Source organism: Anarhichas minor, unplaced genomic scaffold (assembly GCF_050575085.1).
Source record: "Anarhichas minor isolate MPS153535 unplaced genomic scaffold, ASM5057508v1 ptg000027l, whole genome shotgun sequence".
Lineage (NCBI taxonomy): Eukaryota > Metazoa > Chordata > Actinopteri > Perciformes > Anarhichadidae > Anarhichas > Anarhichas minor.
The window spans coordinates 12,139,016-12,159,663 of NW_027466473.1; the positions used below are offsets into that span (position 1 = coordinate 12,139,016).

Consider the following 20,648-nt stretch of genomic DNA (forward strand, 5'->3'; position numbering starts at 1 on the left):
ACATGTCAGCGAAAGGCAAAGCAGAAAATCAATAGTTGTACACACATCTTCATTTCGGAGTCTTTTCGTGGGGTTCACCCTGTGGTTTCAGACAGCAAACTACAACACAGACGCACAAAAGCACTCATGTGCAACAAACATTTTAGTTCATCCTGCTTTCCAAATCAATCTGTCAGACACTTCCGTTCAAACATAGTCTTTCCTGTCGTACCCTCCACCTGCACTGGTGGTGCGCGGGGCGGTGTAGGCCATCCGGGGCGGCTTGTACTTCTTCTCTTTTGGCGGGCAGCTGCTGCACAGCATCGCCCCACCAATCAGGAGCAGGACGGCCGCTCCCCAGCCGATGTAGAGCGATGCCCCGATCTCCCTCTTCTGCGAGGAGATCACGATGGGGTTGTAGAAATCCCGGACGATGACGCTGGCCGACCAGGAGACGGGGATGAGGACCAAAAGGCCGCCGAGGACAAAGAAGATTCCAGCTATGATCATCACTTTGGCCTTGGACGACTCGTCTCCGATGCAGTTGGTGCACTTGGCGCCGACGATGGAGATCAGGACCCCCAACACCCCGAGTATGATGGCGATGATCATCATTGCTCGGGAGGCCTGCAGCTCCTGAGCCAAGGCCAGCATCGAGTCGTAGATCTTGCACTGCATCTGGCCAGTGCTCTGGGTGACACAGGTCATCCATAAACCCTCCCAGATGGTCTGAGCGGTGATGATGTTGGCTCCGACGAAAGCCGTCACCTTCCACATTGGCAGGGCGCATGTAACTATTGCAATGATAAAACCAATCACTCCAAAGGCAATACCCACGATCTCCATGCCCATTGACATGCTGGCTCTTGGTCTGGTGACAGAACAAAATTAAAATAGAGTCCACAGATTTTCCAACAAAACTTTCAGATTACGGTGAAGGTCCTCCTCCTCTGTTGTTCTGGCGTCCTTGAAAAGTGTGAGCACCTGTAAGAGGGTGTGATGTTGCTATGAGATGCTGCCACAGGAACAAGAGATCCTTTATACCTCAGGAGAGCGAGGAGGAGTCCCCCGGTGATGATGTCAAAAAGGAGGCCGTCTACACAACAAACAAAAAAAGAACACCATCTGTGTTCTATATAGTGGAGGAGGGGAGCTGGAGGCAGGACAGGTGAGGAGGGATGTGATGGTGGGAGTGTGTGTCTGTGGTTGTGGGGGTTGGTCACCTTACAGTAAGATGGCTGTCTCTTGAGAGAAGAGAATGAGAAGTTCTGTTTAATATCGTCCAAAAAACCCCAATATGTGTAGTTCCTTACACTGACTTGCATGCATTAGTTAACCACAGTGCAAAACAGAGAAGTAGCTTCAGCCTCTGGCTATACATGGAAAGCTTGTTGTGAGTAAGCATGGAAACACACACACACACACACAAACACACACTCGGACTGTCCCTCTGATACTATTCGTTACTTCCTGGTTCCAGTCTTTAAACAGTCAGGATTCGTTGTTAGGAAAACAATCCCAAAAGCTCTGCTGGAAACCGGAATAACTGCACCCAGAGCAAATATGAGCAGAGAGAAAACATGATCGGCTGATTCTCAGACACCTTTAGCATATAGACAGCGGGATCTTCTCAGTATCGGTTGAACTCTTTGCTCTGACCAAATGATTCCTGGAAACACACGTGGTTGAGTATTCTGTAAAAACTAAGAAAACAAAAACTTGCTCGCGGTATTATGTGAATCCATGTTGAAGATTAGTCAAACAAATCAGAAAAATGACACTAACTAAATTTAGAAAATAAGGATTTGTCTTTTTTGTTCTGTAGAAATGTTAAAGGACATTTGTTTTTAGCTCGTCGTTAACTGTTAACACAATGATTGGTACAAATTTGCACTGTCCTTTCCTGTAAATGTGTTGGTTTTAAAATACAAGCAAGCACCTCTGAGGTAATGAATTTGTCATTATCAAAAGGACTACACATCAGGGCAATTTTTTTCTTTCTTTTTGGAGACATCACTCACCTCCAAACCTAAATATCACGGGGCTACGACTGTTCATCGCCAACAGGCTGATCCAGTGTTTTTGTCAAACACACAAATTTTACGAGTCTCACATTTTGAGTCTAGAGCTCACAAAGATAAAAAAGTAACAACACACGATCCCCAAGGCTGAACAACAGGGAGGCTCTGTTTGTCGTACCATCGTGTTGATGTAACAACATCAGTTGATGCTTTACTGCAAGCGACCTGTATCAGTACACATGTGTTGACAAGCTGCTTGTGTTACCAAAACAAGAGCCGAAGCTGCTTCTGTTTTTGCTATAAATGTATATTCTCCATTTTTAACCAAGTCAGATATTATCATATCATCAGTGGAAGAATGCAAGCTCAAACTAACACACATACATATGGACAAATGATGGTGTCACCAGTGGAGGAAAGTAATTCAGTGTGTTTACTCAAGTACAATTTTGAGGTACTTTACTTCAGCATTTCCGTTTTTGATACTTTATACTTCCACTATTTTAGAGAGGATTCAGTTCGCTGACATAATATATAGATGGATGATGTAAGATAAAATCAACTAATAAATGATGATGTATTATTATAGTTTAAATTTGGACTTTATTGCAGTCGATAAAATAATTAAAATTAGCCCCATTTTTACTAGCTGACATTAAAGTGATGTACATATTAATTCATCAATAACTATTATCCAATAATATACTAAATGGCTCTGCATAATGAGTACTTTTCATTTCGATATTTTAATAATAGTTTAAATAGTAACACCCAGTGGTGGAAGAAGTATTTTTACTTAAGTTGAAGAGGTTTGTTCAGTGTTGTTCAGAGGAGCAGAAATAGGCTGTGTGTAGTAATGCTCCTGGAGCAGGATTAACAGGCTGCTCTGCCACCTGAGCACACCTGCCAGACCACAGAGGGATCATTTGACTATTCAAAAGAGGAATGAGTTGGTTTCTGCAGATCAGACACCAAACAGAAAGGACTTCCCCTTTACATTACAATCTAAAAGAGCATCATCTGTCACACACAACTCACTAACTCTGTAAAACATCAACACCCGTTTTTCATGCTGTTTATGTAAAATGGTATAAAAGATTAAAAAAATGAAGAAGGTAAAAAACAAATACAGTTCTTGAACAATGTGCTCATGTTGTCTTTAACTTGTTCATCTTAATTCTGTTATTTGAATTTCCACTTTTATCTCCAAAGTATATGGAGTCAAAACCTTGTCACTATTTATGGCTTTTCCTCTCAATTATTTCAAAACATTTGTTAATCATCTTTATCATTGTTAATAAGAACCCGGATAAATTAGGCCCACATACTGTTTCACAGTGAAAATCTTTATTACTTTGTTATTTAAGTTATTTCAATAACTTCAGTAGATCTAAAACCAAAACATTTACATCCAAAGAGTAAACTCAAAATGTTCTCTCGATATTGGCAAACACATACAATGTTAATGCATCAAAAGCCATAAAAGCATCAACCTTAGTATACAATGTCTAAACACAGCATTCATAAAGCATCGTACATGTTATAAGCACAAATAATAAATATATATATATGTATATGGGATGTAAATGGGATAAAGTCTCTTAACTGACCACATAGACAAAATTTGTGAACTTCTGTTACCATATTCGGTCACGTCTTCTTAAACTTGATTTAGACCAATGGTAAATGTAAACAGAACCATCAAACATCCGAATAGAGCTTTTAAATCAATTCTTATTTAAGTATTAAAAAACTGCCTGCAGATTTACAATTATCTATGCTCCTTAATATTCTCAAACTGGTTGACTCTTTTACCATTTTTACCATTTTACCAATAATTATTATTTAGCTTCAGTTCTGTGCTCATTTCCGGACAATGTACAAATAAGCAGGATACAAGTGAAAATAATATGAAGGAGGTGACATTTCCTCCTACTCCCCCCTCTGTCCTGTACTCTTCCTTCACACGTAGTCCCTCCTGTTGTAGGAGCTTGGAGCGTTTGACCTCGGTGCGACGGAGTACGCCATACGACTCTGAGGGTGCACGCTGTACCTCGGTTTATCTTCCTTTGGAGGGCAACTGCAGCAGAGGATGGACCCTCCAATCAGCAGCAGGGCCGCGGCAGCCCAGCCTAGATACAGCGCCGCCCCGATCTCCATCTTCTGACCAGAGTGGATGAGTGGACTGTAGAACTCAATTATGATGGTGTGTGCTGACCAGGAAACGGGCACCAGCTGGGTCAGAGCGGCTGTGATGAACGCGCCGCCTGAGGCGGCCATCGCCCTGGCTTTAACCCCTTCATCCTCGATGCAGTTGGTGCACTTTGCTCCGACCATAGATATCAGGAGAGCCACCACCCCCACGATGATAGAGACGATGGTGAGCGCCCTGGCGGCCTGCAAGTCCTGAGGTAAAGCCAGCATGGAGTCGTAGACCTTACACTGCATCTGTCCCGTGCTCTGGAACACGCAGTTCATCCACAGGCCCTCCCAGTACACCTGAGCTGTGACAATGTTGGAGCCAATGAAGGCCGAGACCCTCCACATTGGCAAGGCGCAGCTGGTCACACTCAGCACCCAGCCGAGCACTGACAGAATGACGCCGACCAGTTCAAGTCCAAAAGACACCATAGTGCACTCAGACAAGCGTGCCCCCTTTTGGATCAAAAGCTCCTTTATTAGTCCTTCCTCTCCTCTCGGTTCCTCTATATATGATTTTCTCTTTCTCTCGGTTGTCCTTGCTTCCCTGTCTTCCTTTTATTTTCCAGCTAATACTTAAAGGCCTTCTTGCTTTTGCCCTTCAAGCTCCACTTTGTCGACCCTTCTTTCCACCAGGTATGTCCTCTCCTCAAGCTGTAGCTACTGCACCTGCTGCTGAATCCAGAAGTGTCGATTTGTCACAGTGTGCTTCCTCCACAAACTCTGCTGCGTGTACGTGTCCGCTCAGACGTTTCCTCTGTTCTTCTGCTCTGAAGTAGTCGATGACCCTTATCTGTGCATTGTTTTATTACTAAGTGGTCAGGCCCTCCTAAGAGATGACATCACTCGTCAAACCAAACCAATCAGGTGAGGTCTAGGCATTGGCCTCATTTACCACCTAGGTGTGTTGGTGCTCGTGTGTGTGTTTTTTCAAATGAGGAGCAGTTTTATGGTTTAACCTTTTGCCCATGGTAGCTCTGGGTGTGTCGGCTTTATTGCTGTCAGTAGGTAATGAGTGGCCAAGCCGAGCTTGTTATGTGGTTGATAGGTGACCACATGAGGCCGTAAGGAATATACATGAATTCTAATAGCTGTGTGTGTGCGTGCGTGCGTGCGTGTGTGTGCGTGTGCGTGTGTGTGTGTTTGTGTTTGCATAGCGTGGGATTGTGTTTGAGTAAGACTGAGGAAGAGAACTTTGGCACATATTAAATGTAAGCAGACTGTTTTTCTGTTACATATTTTCTGTTTCCATTATTTTTTGTTGTTGTGATGTGCCATGTTTTTATAGCCTCGACAAAAACACGATGTGACAGTTTTTATAGCTGTTTTTATAACACGTACCATCTCCACTCGGTCACACAGGCGATTTTAGTTAATGACAAACTAGAAAGGTTACAAATATATTTGATAGATGTGACCTCTGTGAACCAACTTTTTCTGCCAATATTTTCTTTTTCATGTTGGGGAGAAACACAAACAAAATTTAAGCTTTTGAAATCATGCTAAAATCATGCTGTGATTGGTTTATTTGCTTTCACACCACAAACGAAACACACCAGAGTCCACTTGGAAGAGGAGATAGATCCTTCTCCGCTGTTTGATCCGCACCAGGGTTCCATTGACAGCTTTCACGCCAGCCCAAACAAACCGTACTAACCGGGAAAATGGACCTGAGTTTGTTTTAACCAAAGTAAATGGGTGAGACCTGTGAAAGCTTCACAATTCATGAGTGATGTATTCACTATAAATAATTACTATTGACATCTGACCAAAAAGCCATTCAAAAAAGCCATTAACTTCGAGACGAGGGAACTCATTTCAAAGTATCCTTTTTCAACATCTTAACACGGGGTTGTCTTTGATCAGACAGTCTCCACATAATAAACATAAAACCAGCAAACAACAAAATTGCGAACCAAAATGTAAGAAATGTCATGCAGAAATGGAAAAGTGTTTTGGTTCGTGGTTGTAATTGTTGCACCCTTAAAATGAACTGTCCAAATACACGTCCATCTTCGTTTTGCAACTTTTATTAACAAATCCCACGGTTAAGCACAAGCACATTTTTGCCTTCAGGCTGCATACATCACGGTCTCCAAAGACTCTCTTAAAGCGACAGCGCTTTCTTCTAAAGTGTCAGTACAACAACTTTCCTCCCTTCACAGTTAGTAAGTATACAGTTAGGTAATATTTTCAACTATTGAAGTCATACAAATATGAATGAACTTAAACATGTATGATTTTACATTGACACACTACATAATATTGGACTATTAAATGTAATATTCTCCCACAAGGTTGACTGTGATTTGTCCAAGTCATCACTCCGGTGCCACTATCACACTCTGACACTTGTATCTGGTATACGTGATCACATTATCACACTTCAACATTAGTCAACATTACACGTCTGCTAAAGAATGGTTAACACTGTAACCATGATAAGATAAAGCCTGATAAAAGGCAATTCATTGAGATTATCTTTGTATTTAGGAAGGAAACAAACAATCCGCTAACAATTCAAATCATATTTGACTGTCAATACTATCAGCTTCTTTGTTTGCATGCTTAATCAAGAAATATTTGGCTTTGGAGTCGCTGATCAACAGCACTACTACGGTGTGTACTCCAGCAAGCAGTGTCTTGTGCACACTCTTTTATTTGCACACAGCAAAAGTAGCATTTGAAGTCGTGTTTCTTCACCAATTTATTTCAATTAATTAATTAATTAATTTAAACCCAGTCTACACGTATACAGATATTTTCTAAAACGAATACTGTATTTTCTCCACACGGCTGTTTTGGCGTGGCAGACTTGCCTAACAATGTTTGAGACTCTTTCTCGTGGCAAGCCAAAGGCCTTAGCTATCTTCTGCAGTCTAGTTGGGTAGTACAGTGTACAGGCTACCTTTTTCAAAACACCTGGAGATCTCATCACCGTTGATTCCCCTTCGATGTAAAGACGAAGGAGCTCACTCAAAGATACGATCAACGCTCTGGACATGCAAAACTTTTCCTTCTACTTCTCATCGACGACTATCCCTCTCTGGAAATTGTCCTTCCATCGGCTGGTTCGACCAAGCCTGATCCAAAACCGTCGTTTCTTGGCCCAGGATGGCATCCCCGTTCTCAATGCTGCCTGCAGAGCTCTAATTGGTTAGTTTTATGTTGTTGTTTTTTCAGCTGTTAGTGACACCAGCATCACACCAAACCAAACTGCTGGAAAAGTTTGGTGATGTGGGCAGGCTAAATATACATTTGTCATAAAATACATTTACGGCCTGGAGTAATCATTCATATCATTTTCATGTTACCAAAACAGCTCTTCACTTATGAATACTGTAACAACTCCATATATATGTGTGCAGTGTGTGGAGTTTCACTGGCGGCTCAATCTCTCACAAGAGTTGATCAATGAGTTTCAGATAGCAGAGCGATTATCCATTTCCCTGTTTTGTCCCTGTGTGTATTGGTGGATTCGTGAAATTGTGAGCTCTTCCTTCTCTCCAGCTGCAGAGTAAACACACAGTAGGATGGTATCCTACTGTGTGTTTGGAGAGGTTATTGCAGAATGCAGACTGTATATATAACAGGTTTATCTATTTGGTCAACTGCCAAGCGAAATTCAGATGGGTGCATGGGTCAGCAACTACAGCCAACACACTGATCATACTGTGCTAACCTGAATACAGGAGGGAAGACAGTTACGGAAATACCCTTCCAGGAAGTACTGATACTGCCCTGCTCTGAAACTAAAGTACATGTATTATTTGTGTTTTTCATTCAACGTAACAAAAAAAAAAGCACTTAGTGGTAAAATGGAAGAAAAACTACCATTAACTAAGGGTCAGGAATTAAAATAAGTGTGACGTATAATAGTTTGTCTGTTAACTCATTAGGAATTCAACAATCATTGATAAATCGCTTCTGCTGTACTTACATGTTTTGTGAGGATGGTTGTAATACACGCACACGCAAAAGAAAGTCAACACATAAACAATTACACGTTTTAGTTTTAAGCAAGTAGTGCCAGCAATAATTCCCATCTCAAGTGAATGCAGCATGACGTCTCACTCATGACTCTCTTGATATCAATCCCTCTCCTCTTTCAATTTTTTCCCCCTTCGTTGTGATAGTAACTGACTCACACCTGCTCGGGGGATTTGTACATTTTATATCTTAAGTCTACTTTGTAACTAACTTGTATGGTGTAATGGGTGTAACCAAGTTCTACTAAGTTATAGCGTAACTATAGCTGGAGCAACAGGCTGCAGTTTCTGCTACTTAATCTACAGCGTTATTATTGCATTGTTGTGTTCTGGTTAACTGAGCATTGTTCGTCCATGTTTGTACAGGTTTCATGCAGAAGAAATAGGGGACTTTTGTCATTAATGATACAGTTTCTGTAGGCAAGGCAAGGCAAGGCAAGTTTATTTGTATAGCACATTTCAACAACAAGGTAATTCAAAGTGCTTCACATAAAACCATTAAAAGCATCAAAACATAAGGCAAAAGAAAAGGAGATTAAAAAACAATTAAGAACATTCATTGAAACAATAAAAACAGTCATTAAAACACTAGAAAGCAGTGTAAGATATAAAACACAGTAGTAAAATGCAGAAATTGATTAATATCCTTGATTCTGGTTAAATTAAAGGCGGCAGCAAACAGAAAAGTCTTCAATCTTGATTTAAAGGAGCTGAGGGTCTCAGCAGACCTGCAGCTTTCTGGGACTTTGCTCCAGATATGTGGAGCAGAACAACTGAACGCTGCTTCTCCATGTTTAGTTCTGACTTTGGGAACAGAAAGTAGATCAGTCCCAGACGACCTAAGGGGTCGGGATGGTTCATAAGGTAGAAGCAGATCAGAGATGTATTTTGGCCCTAAACCATTTAGTGCTTTATAGCTCTTATACAACGACGCATTAAAGCAATTTTAGGTAAAACAATAATTACCGAGCTGGGGGACGGGGTAATATTACCAGAAAAACTCAGAAATTTCCAGATTAAAGGCGTAAATTCATGAGAAAAGAAACTTGGACATTCTCTGAGATTAAAGTGGCAAATTTATGAGAAAAAAACAACTCACAAATTTCAGAAATTATAAAGTGATAAATAAATGCCAAAAAACTGAAAAATAGAGTGCAAAATCGTGGTAGTGAAAAGTAGTGGGGTATATTTGTTACCACTTCGCTTTGCAAGGTTGGATCAACCTCATCCCACCACAGATGCCTCCGTTAAACACTGCGATAACTTGAGCCGACGGTTGCAAAACATATTATTGTAGCTGACTGGGTTGTCTTTTGTGTTATCCGTGCTGAGATACATGACGCGTCTTTGTGTAGTCAAAGATAGAAGTTCTGAGTCTTTACTGTACTTTCTACAATATTAGTATTTATTATATTCATAAAAGAACACAGAATGAACATAAAAGAAAACAAAAAACAAGTTTGTCTATCAGGACCTTCGTCTCACTCAGAGGCCGTCCTTTCTCATAAAATGTGTCACTTTGTTTGTTTTTCTATAAAGATCACCTCCCTTTCCCAGCTCCATTTTCTTTAACCTGCAATGGCCCTAACGCTTTGTTGTACTCTCCTGCATATCGACTTAACCTACAACTTATTCAAAATAACACTAAAGTCAAAATATGCTGAAGTAACTGTAAAATTCCTGATTTAAGAAATATTAATTTCACGGTCTTGTTCAAACCTAGATTGGGGGTAGATTGCACACTAGTCACAATTGACAAGAATAAAACTTGTACGTAACTACAATAGAAAATGAAACCTCTTCTTCGACTATATTAAAGAAGACAAGTTCCTAAACTGTCTGTCTATCAAGATGAGATAGTGGCAGTTTAATTCAATAGAAACTGTTGGCCTGAGAGGACCTCATAAAGATGTTACACCCCATATTTAAAGAATGGAAAACAGTTTACTAACGAACACACCAATCTGTTGAGTCAAAATCACACTTATAATAATATAGGAGGAATATCTCCTAGCCAATCACCAGCCTTTCATTTCAAATTGCCCGTTTCAAAGAGAGATGGGGATTTCCACTGGCAGCCTTTATTAGGTGACTGCTCGGTGGCGATACTGCTCTTTAAGCGGACTCTCTGTTACTAAGTAATACGTCTTTTGAAAGAGGTAGCCTTGGATTTAATGGCTGCTTCAAGATTTATGGACACATTAAAAGTTGTTTGAACACTGGGCGATGCTACACCACCCCATCCTTCTTTCTCTTTGTGCACAAAGCTCCAAACAAAATCAGAGTTGTGTATTTTATTGCTGCATTGACATATAAAATGAAATGTATAGGTTCACACCGGACTGCATGACAATAAACTGACAGCATAAAAAAAAAAGTCCTCTTAGTCAGGTTTAAACCCAGTGACTTTCAGGGTGTGTACACCACACACTCACACACACACACACACACACACACACACACACACACACACACACACACACACACACACACACACACACACACACACAGTAAACGTTTTGAAAGAAGAAGTTGCTGCCTCCCTTTGGGCAGAGCGGTGAATAGCAGACAGGGTTTCTTTCACGTCAGGGTTACAACATTTAGAAGTCCCTAAATCCAGACCTGTCACATACGCCGTATATCATAACACTGACTCTTTTTTGTTGCCCTTCCCCACTCCGCCCCCCACACCAATTTCCCAGAAATATCTCTTTTCCTGTGATCTTGTATCTAAACCCAGGGAGTGTCATGAAATCACGTTGGAGCTGCGTTTATCAGAGGTCACATGCTTCGGGCTTCCTGAATATAACTTTTTAATTGCAAGTATACCTTCTGTGTACACACCTGTCGACAACACCGAGAGTTGCAGAATACCTGTCATTAAATACACTGAAGCACATAAATGTTTCTGCTTCACAGATACGTCTTTAAAAACAACACTGCATATTTTGGACACAATCTGATAAAGTTTTTGATTTGTAGGGGTGTCAGATATTGAAATTGTTGGTAAATGACACAAAGAGGGTCACAAAGAATTGATGAATCACAATATGTTCAAGTAGAGAAGTTGTTATCTGGAGCAACATGTTGAATGATTCCATATAGTTTTAGTTACACCTAGTGCCAACCTCTGGCTATACGTTTATCACCTCACCAAATCTCAATTTGCAGTTTTTTCTTTCTTTTAAGCACACAATTATTGTGTGCTTCAGAGCAAATCTAAAGAATAGATTGTGTGTGTATCTGTATGTGTGTGTGTGTGTGTGTGTGTGTGTGTATGGATCAAAATAATGATGAAAGATCAAGGGTCTTTGTCAGTGTGATATCCTCCCCAGTCATTTACAGTAATCATTCAATGTTTTGTCATTGGTGTGAAACCAGAGCGACATTGGCTCTTTATGTCTCATTAAACAAGTTGTGCAGCTTGTCAACATAAACACTTCAGCTAACAGCACATTTACTGTGACCAACATCAACATGTCTCCTGCTAAACCATAAAAAGTTTGACCCAAAGGATAGACAATAGTTTCAACAAAGGAGACAACTGATGATATATTTTGGAGTGTTAAAGTGACGGTTTCCTGCCTCATCTTCAGTCTCAAGCAAAGTGATCATGTGAATTGATAGGTTGAGTCAAGTTGCTCAGCTGTGGAGTGTATATAGCTGACAGAAAAACATTTGCCAATGTGTTCATTTGTGATGGAGACTCCTACTCTTGCTTCTTAACATTAGAATAAATTATACTTTCAGACTTGACAACGTAAGAATACCTGATATTTAAAAGACATCATAATTATTTAAATTTCAAACAAAGTGTTTATTTAAAACTTAAAGTAGACAGCTGTCACTTCCTGCCTCAAAGTGAGAAATGAGATGAAAATGAGAGGGCAAAATCTACTGACCATTAAAAGGAGTGCTTAGAAACAAGTTTTTTTTACATTTACATATAATTAATTTGCAATAACAAATTGTGAACGGAAGATCGTCTGTTCAATCCTCAAGACCTGCAGGATAAATCTGGGTGAGAGTGCAAAGCAGTGCTTGCCCCTCCCTCATTACCACCCTTGAGCTGCCCATGAGCAAGGCCCTTAACCCCTCCAGTGGAGCTGCTCGGTGGCCAGCAGATCAGACTGTGGTCTTCAGCCCTCCTGGTCAGCTTCCAGGTGTGAATGTGTAAAGGCTTGTGCATGATTGCCGTGGTGACAGGTGTGAGGTGTACACATGCCAGAAAATGACATCATCACAGAGTGCACATCATGCACCAACTTTTTGTAACAAGGTGCGCTCTCAGAACGTTTCAGACATGGCCGTCTCAAATTCTTAACTGATAAAAGCATTATTGTCTGAGCATTTTACAAAGACGGACAATTAGGCAGTAAAATAGACCTGAAATTGCTTTCAGTGACACTCTCCGCCTGAATAAATAAAGGTGAACCCCCCCCCCCCCCCCCCAAAGAATACAAAAATGAAGTCAACAACAAATATGTGAAAAGGAAACAAAATGTATCCCAGACATGGGATATGTTTCTTCATCAACATAAAGAGGAAATGTTTTTGATAAAAATGTCTGCCAAATGTTCAGACTGTTCACTGATAATGTATTCTAAATTTGTTCTCCTACAATATCCGATCTTGCAATAGCATCTCCGCTCGTAGCAACTACGGAATTATTATTATTACTATGTTCATGCTTCGATACTCAAGGGACAGATCGTGGTATTGATTTAATATTGAAAACGTCAAAAGTGACGAGGAAGCACGAGACCTGTTCTTGACTTCAATTGAAACCACAATCATTCATGCGGTAAAATGGACACAGTTTCGTGAAGACATTCCAAATATCTATTTAGACTCTTCGCAGTATGTCATCCGTAGTTTATGAAGGTGTTGTACAGCAGACCATATTTGGTCTGTTGGAAGTTTTGTAAGAAAGGTATTGTTATTAAAAACAAACTGAGTCATCTCTCACTCTGGACGTTACTCCACCCTCTTGCTGCTTCAGGTGAAACTGAAAATGGGGGAGGGGGAATAAGAGGGAAGATGAACTGAACAAATGTTCTGTTACCATCATTTTTTCTTCAATGAGATGCTCATATTGTGTTAGAATTGTGTGTTCAATATTTTCACGGGTTCTTTTGTTAAACTCAGTGAGACAGGCAGGATGGTTGGGGAGGGAGAACAGGTTATGGGTTTGTGGCGTTTAAGGGAATGAACCTGAAGAGCAGGGACTGATGACGGTGAGCTCTTTCTCCTCCATGGCCCCTCCTCTCTCAGTAAGGCGATCATATACCTGCGCCTCTGGATCCTCTCCCATTTAGCAAACTCACTCGACTAACAAAGGACTTGCCTCCATCACAGAAGGAAACAAACAACCCCAAGGCTTACCTCACTGCTAGAGAGGAATTCGTTTTAAAAGAGTTTCGTTTGAAGCAACTCAAAGAAATCAGCTCTCCGCGATGGTGTCTGCTGGGATACAGATTCTGGGCGCAGCTCTGGGGATCCTGGGCTGGATCGGCGCCATCATTGTGTGTGCCATTCCCATGTGGAAGGTCACCGCTTTTATCGGCAGCAGCATTGTGACCGCGCAAACCTCATGGGAAGGTATTTGGATGACCTGTGTGCACCAGAGCACAGGCCAGATGCAGTGTAAGGTCTACGACTCCATGCTGGCCCTCGGCGCTGACATCCAGGCTGCCCGGGCCCTGACCATCCTCTCCATCGTGGTAGGCGTCTTGGCTATCCTGCTCAGCGTAGCCGGGGGGCAATGCACCAACTGTGTGGAGAATGCTTCGTCCAAGTCCAAGGTGGGCATTGCAGCTGGAGTTATGTTCATCATAGCTGGGGTCCTCTGTCTCATCCCTGTTTGCTGGACGGCCCACACCGTCATCCGAGACTTCTACAACCCGCTGTTGAACAGTTCCCAGAAGAGAGAGTTGGGTGCTGCGCTCTACATCGGGTGGGGGGCGGGCGCCTTGATGTTGATCGGAGGGGGGATACTCTGCAGCAACTGCCCTCCTAAGGATGATGACTCCTACAACGCCAGGTACAAAGCTGCCAGATCTGAGGCTTCAGCACCAGCGTCCGGGAAAGACTTTGTCTGAAACAGATCTGAACGTCTGTAAATAGATCCACAAAGCCATGTTTACTGGGACAGATGCACTGCTGCTACTGGGTTGTGTGTGTTGATATTCCAGGATGTTACTTGAGCAAAAAGTATTCCTGAGTCTTTGATGGGAATAAACATTGAGAAAAGAACCACACCCAAGGAGTAAATTCAATCGTATATGTTAACACAGTTATTTGTATGTGTATGGTTTTTGATATGAATAGTAGTCATTTGTCTTTTCTGAGTCGTATGAATATTCTATAACCTAATTTGAAAAAGCTGTATGTGGATTGTTTTTATAAACCGTGTATGAGATTCACGATGTACCAGTTAAACTGTAAATAAATATTTTGTTTACAAATCAGACATCTTTTGTGCTTGCTTTTTATTTTCACCAACATGATTCATCCAGGGCTCTTAAAATGGAACAAATCAATATCAATATCATCAATATTAAAATCATTGAAAATCTATATTCACAGGTTTTAATATTAATTGTACTTTTTTCACATTTAGTGACACAATTGTTTGAACAAGGATCCTTTCAAAGCGGTTGAGAGACCTCTATTGTGTGACTTTCTTGTAAATCAGGTTTAGGTGTGGCAGAAAAACAAGGTCGTTGGGAACTGGTCTTTGTTCAAGCTGTGAGCCGTTAGGGCAACGATGTTTGTACTTCAGTTCACAGGACCAACCTTTCTATTGTTAAGAGAGTAAATAATATATCAATATATTCCTCTAAGAATCTATTTTGACCGATATGATTAAAGTCCCTTAATTGAACATCCAAACCTAGAGCTTGAGATCAATTTTAATTGTATTGAAAATGATAAAAGCTATTCCAAGGTTAATTCTCTGTTTAAATGAAGATTGGATTGGAGAACGCTTTGTCCTTTCAGAAACATCCACTTCCTGGTCTGTTTTTAATTGAATATACTGACCTAAACTGTGAACTTTAGAGTTTGTGTTTGCTCAAGACTTGGTCTAAATGGGTCTGTATGTGTGTGTGTGTGTGTGTGTGTGTGTGTGTGTGTGTGTGTGTGTGTGTGTGTGTGTGTGTGTGTGTGTGTGTGTGTGTGTATGTGTATGTGTATGTAGGTGTGTGTGTATGTGTGCGAGCACAGTCTCAAAGTCTTGCTTGAGGTAACAAAGCTTGTATGTGTGGGAACAATGAACAGAGAGAGAACGAGGTTTGTGGATATCAAGTCTCAGCTTTCCCCTCTTTTGTCTGGGAGCCCAGAAACTCCACCCTGAAAGTTTGAACCACAATGGGAAGCAGTCATCTTCTCACAGTGGGACCTCAGAGCCTCAGAGCACTGCAAACTCTTCCTCGAGCAGGTGTGAGCGTGGAGTATATGAGAGCAATTACAATCTCTGTTGTGTTTATGCATTCAGACTTAAATAATCTTCCAGGCGGGAACATTTCTGTCAGAGCAACCTTTTGAGTCGTGGCTGCAGTGGCATTATCATGGTTTCTCAGGGCCTCCAGATCATGGGTGTGCTGCTGGCCTTCATCGGCTGGCTGGGCACCATCATCACCTGCGCCATGCCCATGTGGAGAGTCACCGCTTTTGTCGGGGCGAACATCGTCACCGCCCAGGTGATCTGGGAAGGCTTGTGGATGACCTGCGTGGTCCAGAGCACGGGCCAGATGCAGTGTAAGGTGTACGACTCCATGCTTGCGCTACCTCAAGACCTGCAGGCTGCCAGGGCCATGGTGGTCATCGCTGTGATCGTCGGGGTGTTCGGCATCCTCATGGCCGTGGTTGGAGGAAAGTGCACCAACTGCATGGAGGACGAAGTGGCCAAAGCCAAAGCCTGCATTGTGTCCGGAGTGATCTTCATAATAACAGCCTTGCTGATCATGATCCCAGTGTCGTGGTCTGCTCACGCAGTGATCAGGGACTTTTATAACCCCATGGTGATTGCGGCTCAGAGGAGGGAGCTCGGGGCTGCACTTTACATCGGCTGGGGCTCCGCTGGGCTGCTGCTGCTGGGAGGAGGCCTGCTCTGTAACAACTGCCCCCCAAAGGACGGCACAAGACCCTACATACCTGCCAAGTTCGCCCCTGTGAGAACTGCATCTTCAAACGTTGACTATGTGTGAGTGTTTTGGCTGGAACTGCAGCATAACATATCTCAAGATTTTCATTCAAATTTGTTAATGCTCACACCAAAACGTTGCACAGAAATATCTCTTTCTTCAAAATTATGTTTTGTGGATGACTTAACAAGAAATATGTGTACTTGGTTGATTAGGAAAAGGTTAGGGTTAAATTAAATTGACATAAATTGTGTGGTGGTTTGTTTTCTTCTTTTTTGTTTTTATGAAATGTGTCTCTATCAAAGGTTGATATATGCTGTCAATTATCCGTGAATCTAAGGCCTGAAAACCTGTAACATTTCACTGAAACAATATGCTGAAACAATATATTATCTGCTGCTCAAAGAAGATGTGAAAGCCAAAAAATCTGCACGAAAGGAGATTTTTCAAAAGCTAATTTTAATAATAAACAATATGCTGTTGAAATCAGATGTGATTTTTTTTTTTTTTTTTTTGTCAACTGTATGATGATATAATGATCACTGTTGGACTTCTAATTGACTTTCAGATGTCGGAAATAAAGCCTCTTTGTTCATATGTTCCTTTCTCGTGTCCACTCTGCACCTGCAAGAAACACTGTGATAAAACTGAAACTGAACTTCTCAATAAGCACGAGTGACAAGGCACTCAGGAATCCAGAGCAGTAGGCTCCTGGGAATTTACTCTGTATTTGTTTGAGATGCTTGCCATGGTGTAATCCACTGCCCTTATATTAAGACGGTTATTTACAGTTTCTGTCTCAAATAAAATGGACGTCCCTGCCAGAGACAACAGTGCTCTTTGTATGCTTGGATTCATGTTGCTAAGGAACTGTTTTATATCTCCAAAGAATGGATATTTACACTTTGCCCAGTAAGAGCACATCTGCCAATTCTTGTCAGGTTGATATATTCTAAACTTTAACGTTTTTTTTTTTTTTTTTAGCAGACATTTTCAATTGAAACCAGTCTGAAAAGGAAAACATACGCCCCTGTAACCTTTCCCTGTTTCAGTGGAAGAAGTATTCAGATCTTTTACTTACTTAGTAGCTGAAACTAAAATACCAAAAATAGTAAAAATAAAAGTAAAAGCCCTGCATTAAAAATGATTCTTAATTGTAGGGAAACGTACAGAAGTATAATAAAAAAAAAACAAAAAAAAAACTTTAAGCATCAAATGTAAAAGTACTCACTTTGCAGAATCCCCAGTGGTGTGCATGTTAATTATGATGTGAAATTAAAAGCAGCATTTTAATGTTTTAGCTGGTTGAGGTGGAGCTAAATTTAACTATTACATATAGTCACATAGCTTTACAATCTGTACAGCACACAACAACTTTGATAGTTTAATCTATAACAATGCAGTGCGTTTTATGTGTAAACATCTTTTTAAAGTAACTAGTTACTTTATAGCAGTGTAAACAGTGCAATATTTCTCTCTGGAATTTAGCATTGAATAACTATCTGAAAACTTTTACTGAACCACATTGCTCAGGAAAATGCATTTTGTTACGTTCCACCAGATCAGTCAAATCATCAAAACATTGTTGCCAAAAAAAATCTGTTTATTATCTGACTGAAAAACTAAATTACAAATAAATCCCACAACAAATACACAAGTCGTCTTTCTGAAGTGCTTATGTTGTAAATAAGATAAATGAAAACAGAGTCTGACACTGAATTAATATAGAAATTAATAAACAACAATGTAAAAAGAAATGAGCGAAGCTTCAATCTTAACTCATGTTAACATGTTGCATAATTGTAACATGGCACATCCCCAAAATGTGTTAGTAAAATTAGTCACAATGCAAATCACAACTTCATAAGCAACAAGTTTGTACTGTGTATAAAGTTAGATGCTGTTCATAGAGTGCTGCCTCTCATGTAATGCAGCAACTCAGACAAATTCCTTCCCGGGCGTTGTGGATTTGGGCGCGGAGTACTTTGCTCCATTGTAGCGGTCTCCTCCTGACGGGCACTGACAGCAGAGAAGAGCTCCACCGATCAGCAGAAGTCCTGATGCTCCCCAGCCCATGTACAGACATGCACCCAGCTCCCTCCTCTGGGCGTCAGGGACCATGGGGTTGTAGAAGTCCTTTATGACAGTATTGGCAGGCAGCGACACAGTCACCAGACACAGAGCCCCACTCAAGATGAAGAAAACACCTGCGGAGATGGCCACTTTGGCTTTTGCTACTTTGTCCCCAACGCAGGTGGTGCATTTCCCCCCGACCACAGAGAGCAGCAGGCCGAACAGAGAGAACAGGATGGCGATGACCACCATAGCCCGAGCCGCCTGGAGGTCCGGAGGCAAGGCCAGCAGGGAGTCGTAGACCTTGCACTGCATCTGGCCGGTGCTCTGCACCACGCAGGTCATCCACAGTCCTTCCCAGATGGTCTGAGCCACCACGATGTTGTTCCCGATAAAAGCAGACACTTTCCACAGGGGCAGCATACAGATGAGTATGTTTCCAATCCATCCAAGCACCGCCAGCCCGACGCCCAGAATCTGCAGCCCTAAAGATACCATTGCAGTTTGGTGGTACTTCTTCTCTTTCTTGCTCTGTTATCAGTTCTTCACGGGGCTGCTAACTAAAAGCTCTCCCACTGTGAGGACGTTTTATATGACTCACAGATGCCCCTGAGTAGCCCCCTCCTCTGGGTGGGCTTTGGCTTCAGTGCTCAGATATATACATCCATCATGCTGCCTTTGAGTTCAGAGGTGTTTCTCTCCTACAAAGAGGCCCTCTGGTGCCCCAGCAGAGCTCTGAGAAAGAAAAGAGGTTCAAACAGTGTGGTTCAGGTCTGATGTTGGGAAAAGTGAAAAACTAACTTCATGGAGTAGAAAAATATACTGTGGAATATAAACTTTGTCTAAAATATGAACATCAAGTCTTCTGCAAACCAATCATGTCAAGCAATAATTGATTAATCATAGTGATTCCCAACCAGGGCTTATGTTGAGAGATATAATAGAGAAATGAGAGAATTTGTATTCACAAGTGTTTAGGAGGAAAAGAAATACACAAGTAGGATTACAAACGATCTTTAGTAGAATTATTGTCAGAATAACCAATAAACCACCAGACAAGGCCGAAAACACAGGACTTTGAGTCAGTTTTAACATTTAAACACTGCTGCAAGTGACAGTTTGTGAAAATTGAAAGCTACTTACTAAGCAAGCAGAAAAATCAATAAAGACAGCTAAAAGTCATGGAAAAAGACAAAGTCTACGGATATGCTAGTGCTGCTGTACTTACTGTGTTTGGAGCTAAATGCTAATGTCAGTATGCTACCAGCTAAATTTAGGCCTGAAACGTGCTGACGTATTATAGACAAAATATGACCCAACTGAAGACAAAGGGGAACATATAGATATAATGGGTGATCAAACCATTTTAGAAACAAAGGGTTAACAAAGACAAACACTACCAACTAAACTAAAAATAGAATAAAACAGAACTACTAGCCTGTCAATATAAATATTTCACGAACTATCCAAAACAAAAAAAACACAAAGACAACTGTACTAATGAAATAAACAAATCCAAATACCAATCACTTCCATGATGTAGTGGACACTTGGTACGTTCTACTTGGCCACTTCCTGTATGTAAAGGCTAGGATTTAGGGGTTGCATCTTTTTCTCCAGCCTACCTGGAGAAATGCAGCAAATAGAGGCACTCTCAGCGCTGGTTACTCAAGAAGAAGAACTTCGCAAACTTATGTAAAAGTAAAGGGTGACTGTACAGAAGTTTACTAAATGCGTGCACTACAAATAGAAAGTAATGTATAACAAATAAACAATACGTATGATGTATGAGCCAAAAGCTATGTGTCATTATGTATGTGTGTGTACAATGGGCATGAGTTCGAAAGGTCATTAAAACTCGCTGAGGAGAAAATGAACTATTAAATGTAAACAATAGACATAGCAGGACTACAAGAAAAGATAAAACCGTTATCCTTTTCTTTGTTGAAGGTCTAGAGGTGGAGGCCACAGGATGAAAGAGAGTGTTGCACATGTACTTTTCACTGTGAAATAAATCAGCAAGTGAAGTTAATTACTTGAAGTATTTTAGATCAGCCGAAGCAGTAAAACCGACGTGTGCTCTGGCCGACCTGGGTCCGCAACGTCCCCATATAATAAGAGAAATTTAACCCCAAAGCCATCCGAGTACACACAAAGTGTCTCCTCATCATTGATCTTCACCTGAAGTGGGATTTAAGTTAAACTTCAGAAAGTGGATTGAACACTCGCAATCGTTGATA

At 41.2% G+C, this 20,648-nt stretch overlaps 2 protein-coding genes across 2 annotated transcripts; one reads left to right on the forward strand and one right to left on the reverse strand.

The window, feature by feature from the left end:
* Nucleotides 1-186: 186 nt before the first annotated feature.
* On the reverse strand, nt 187-18,906 carry LOC142959921 (uncharacterized). Its single transcript, XM_076101435.1, has 3 exons — nt 18,416-18,906; nt 3,967-4,569; nt 187-850 (listed from the first exon to the last, which is right to left on the reverse strand). The coding sequence occupies exons 1-3, from the start codon at nt 18,904-18,906 to the stop codon at nt 187-189; spliced, it is 1,758 nt and encodes a 585-aa protein (XP_075957550.1).
* Nucleotides 13,645-17,482, forward strand: LOC142960065 (claudin-4-like). Its single transcript, XM_076101660.1, has 2 exons — nt 13,645-14,120; nt 15,750-17,482. Exons 1-2 carry the CDS (start codon nt 13,645-13,647, stop codon nt 16,396-16,398), a joined length of 1,125 nt encoding a protein of 374 aa, XP_075957775.1. The 3' UTR covers nt 16,399-17,482.
* Nucleotides 18,907-20,648: the final 1,742 nt, after the last annotated feature.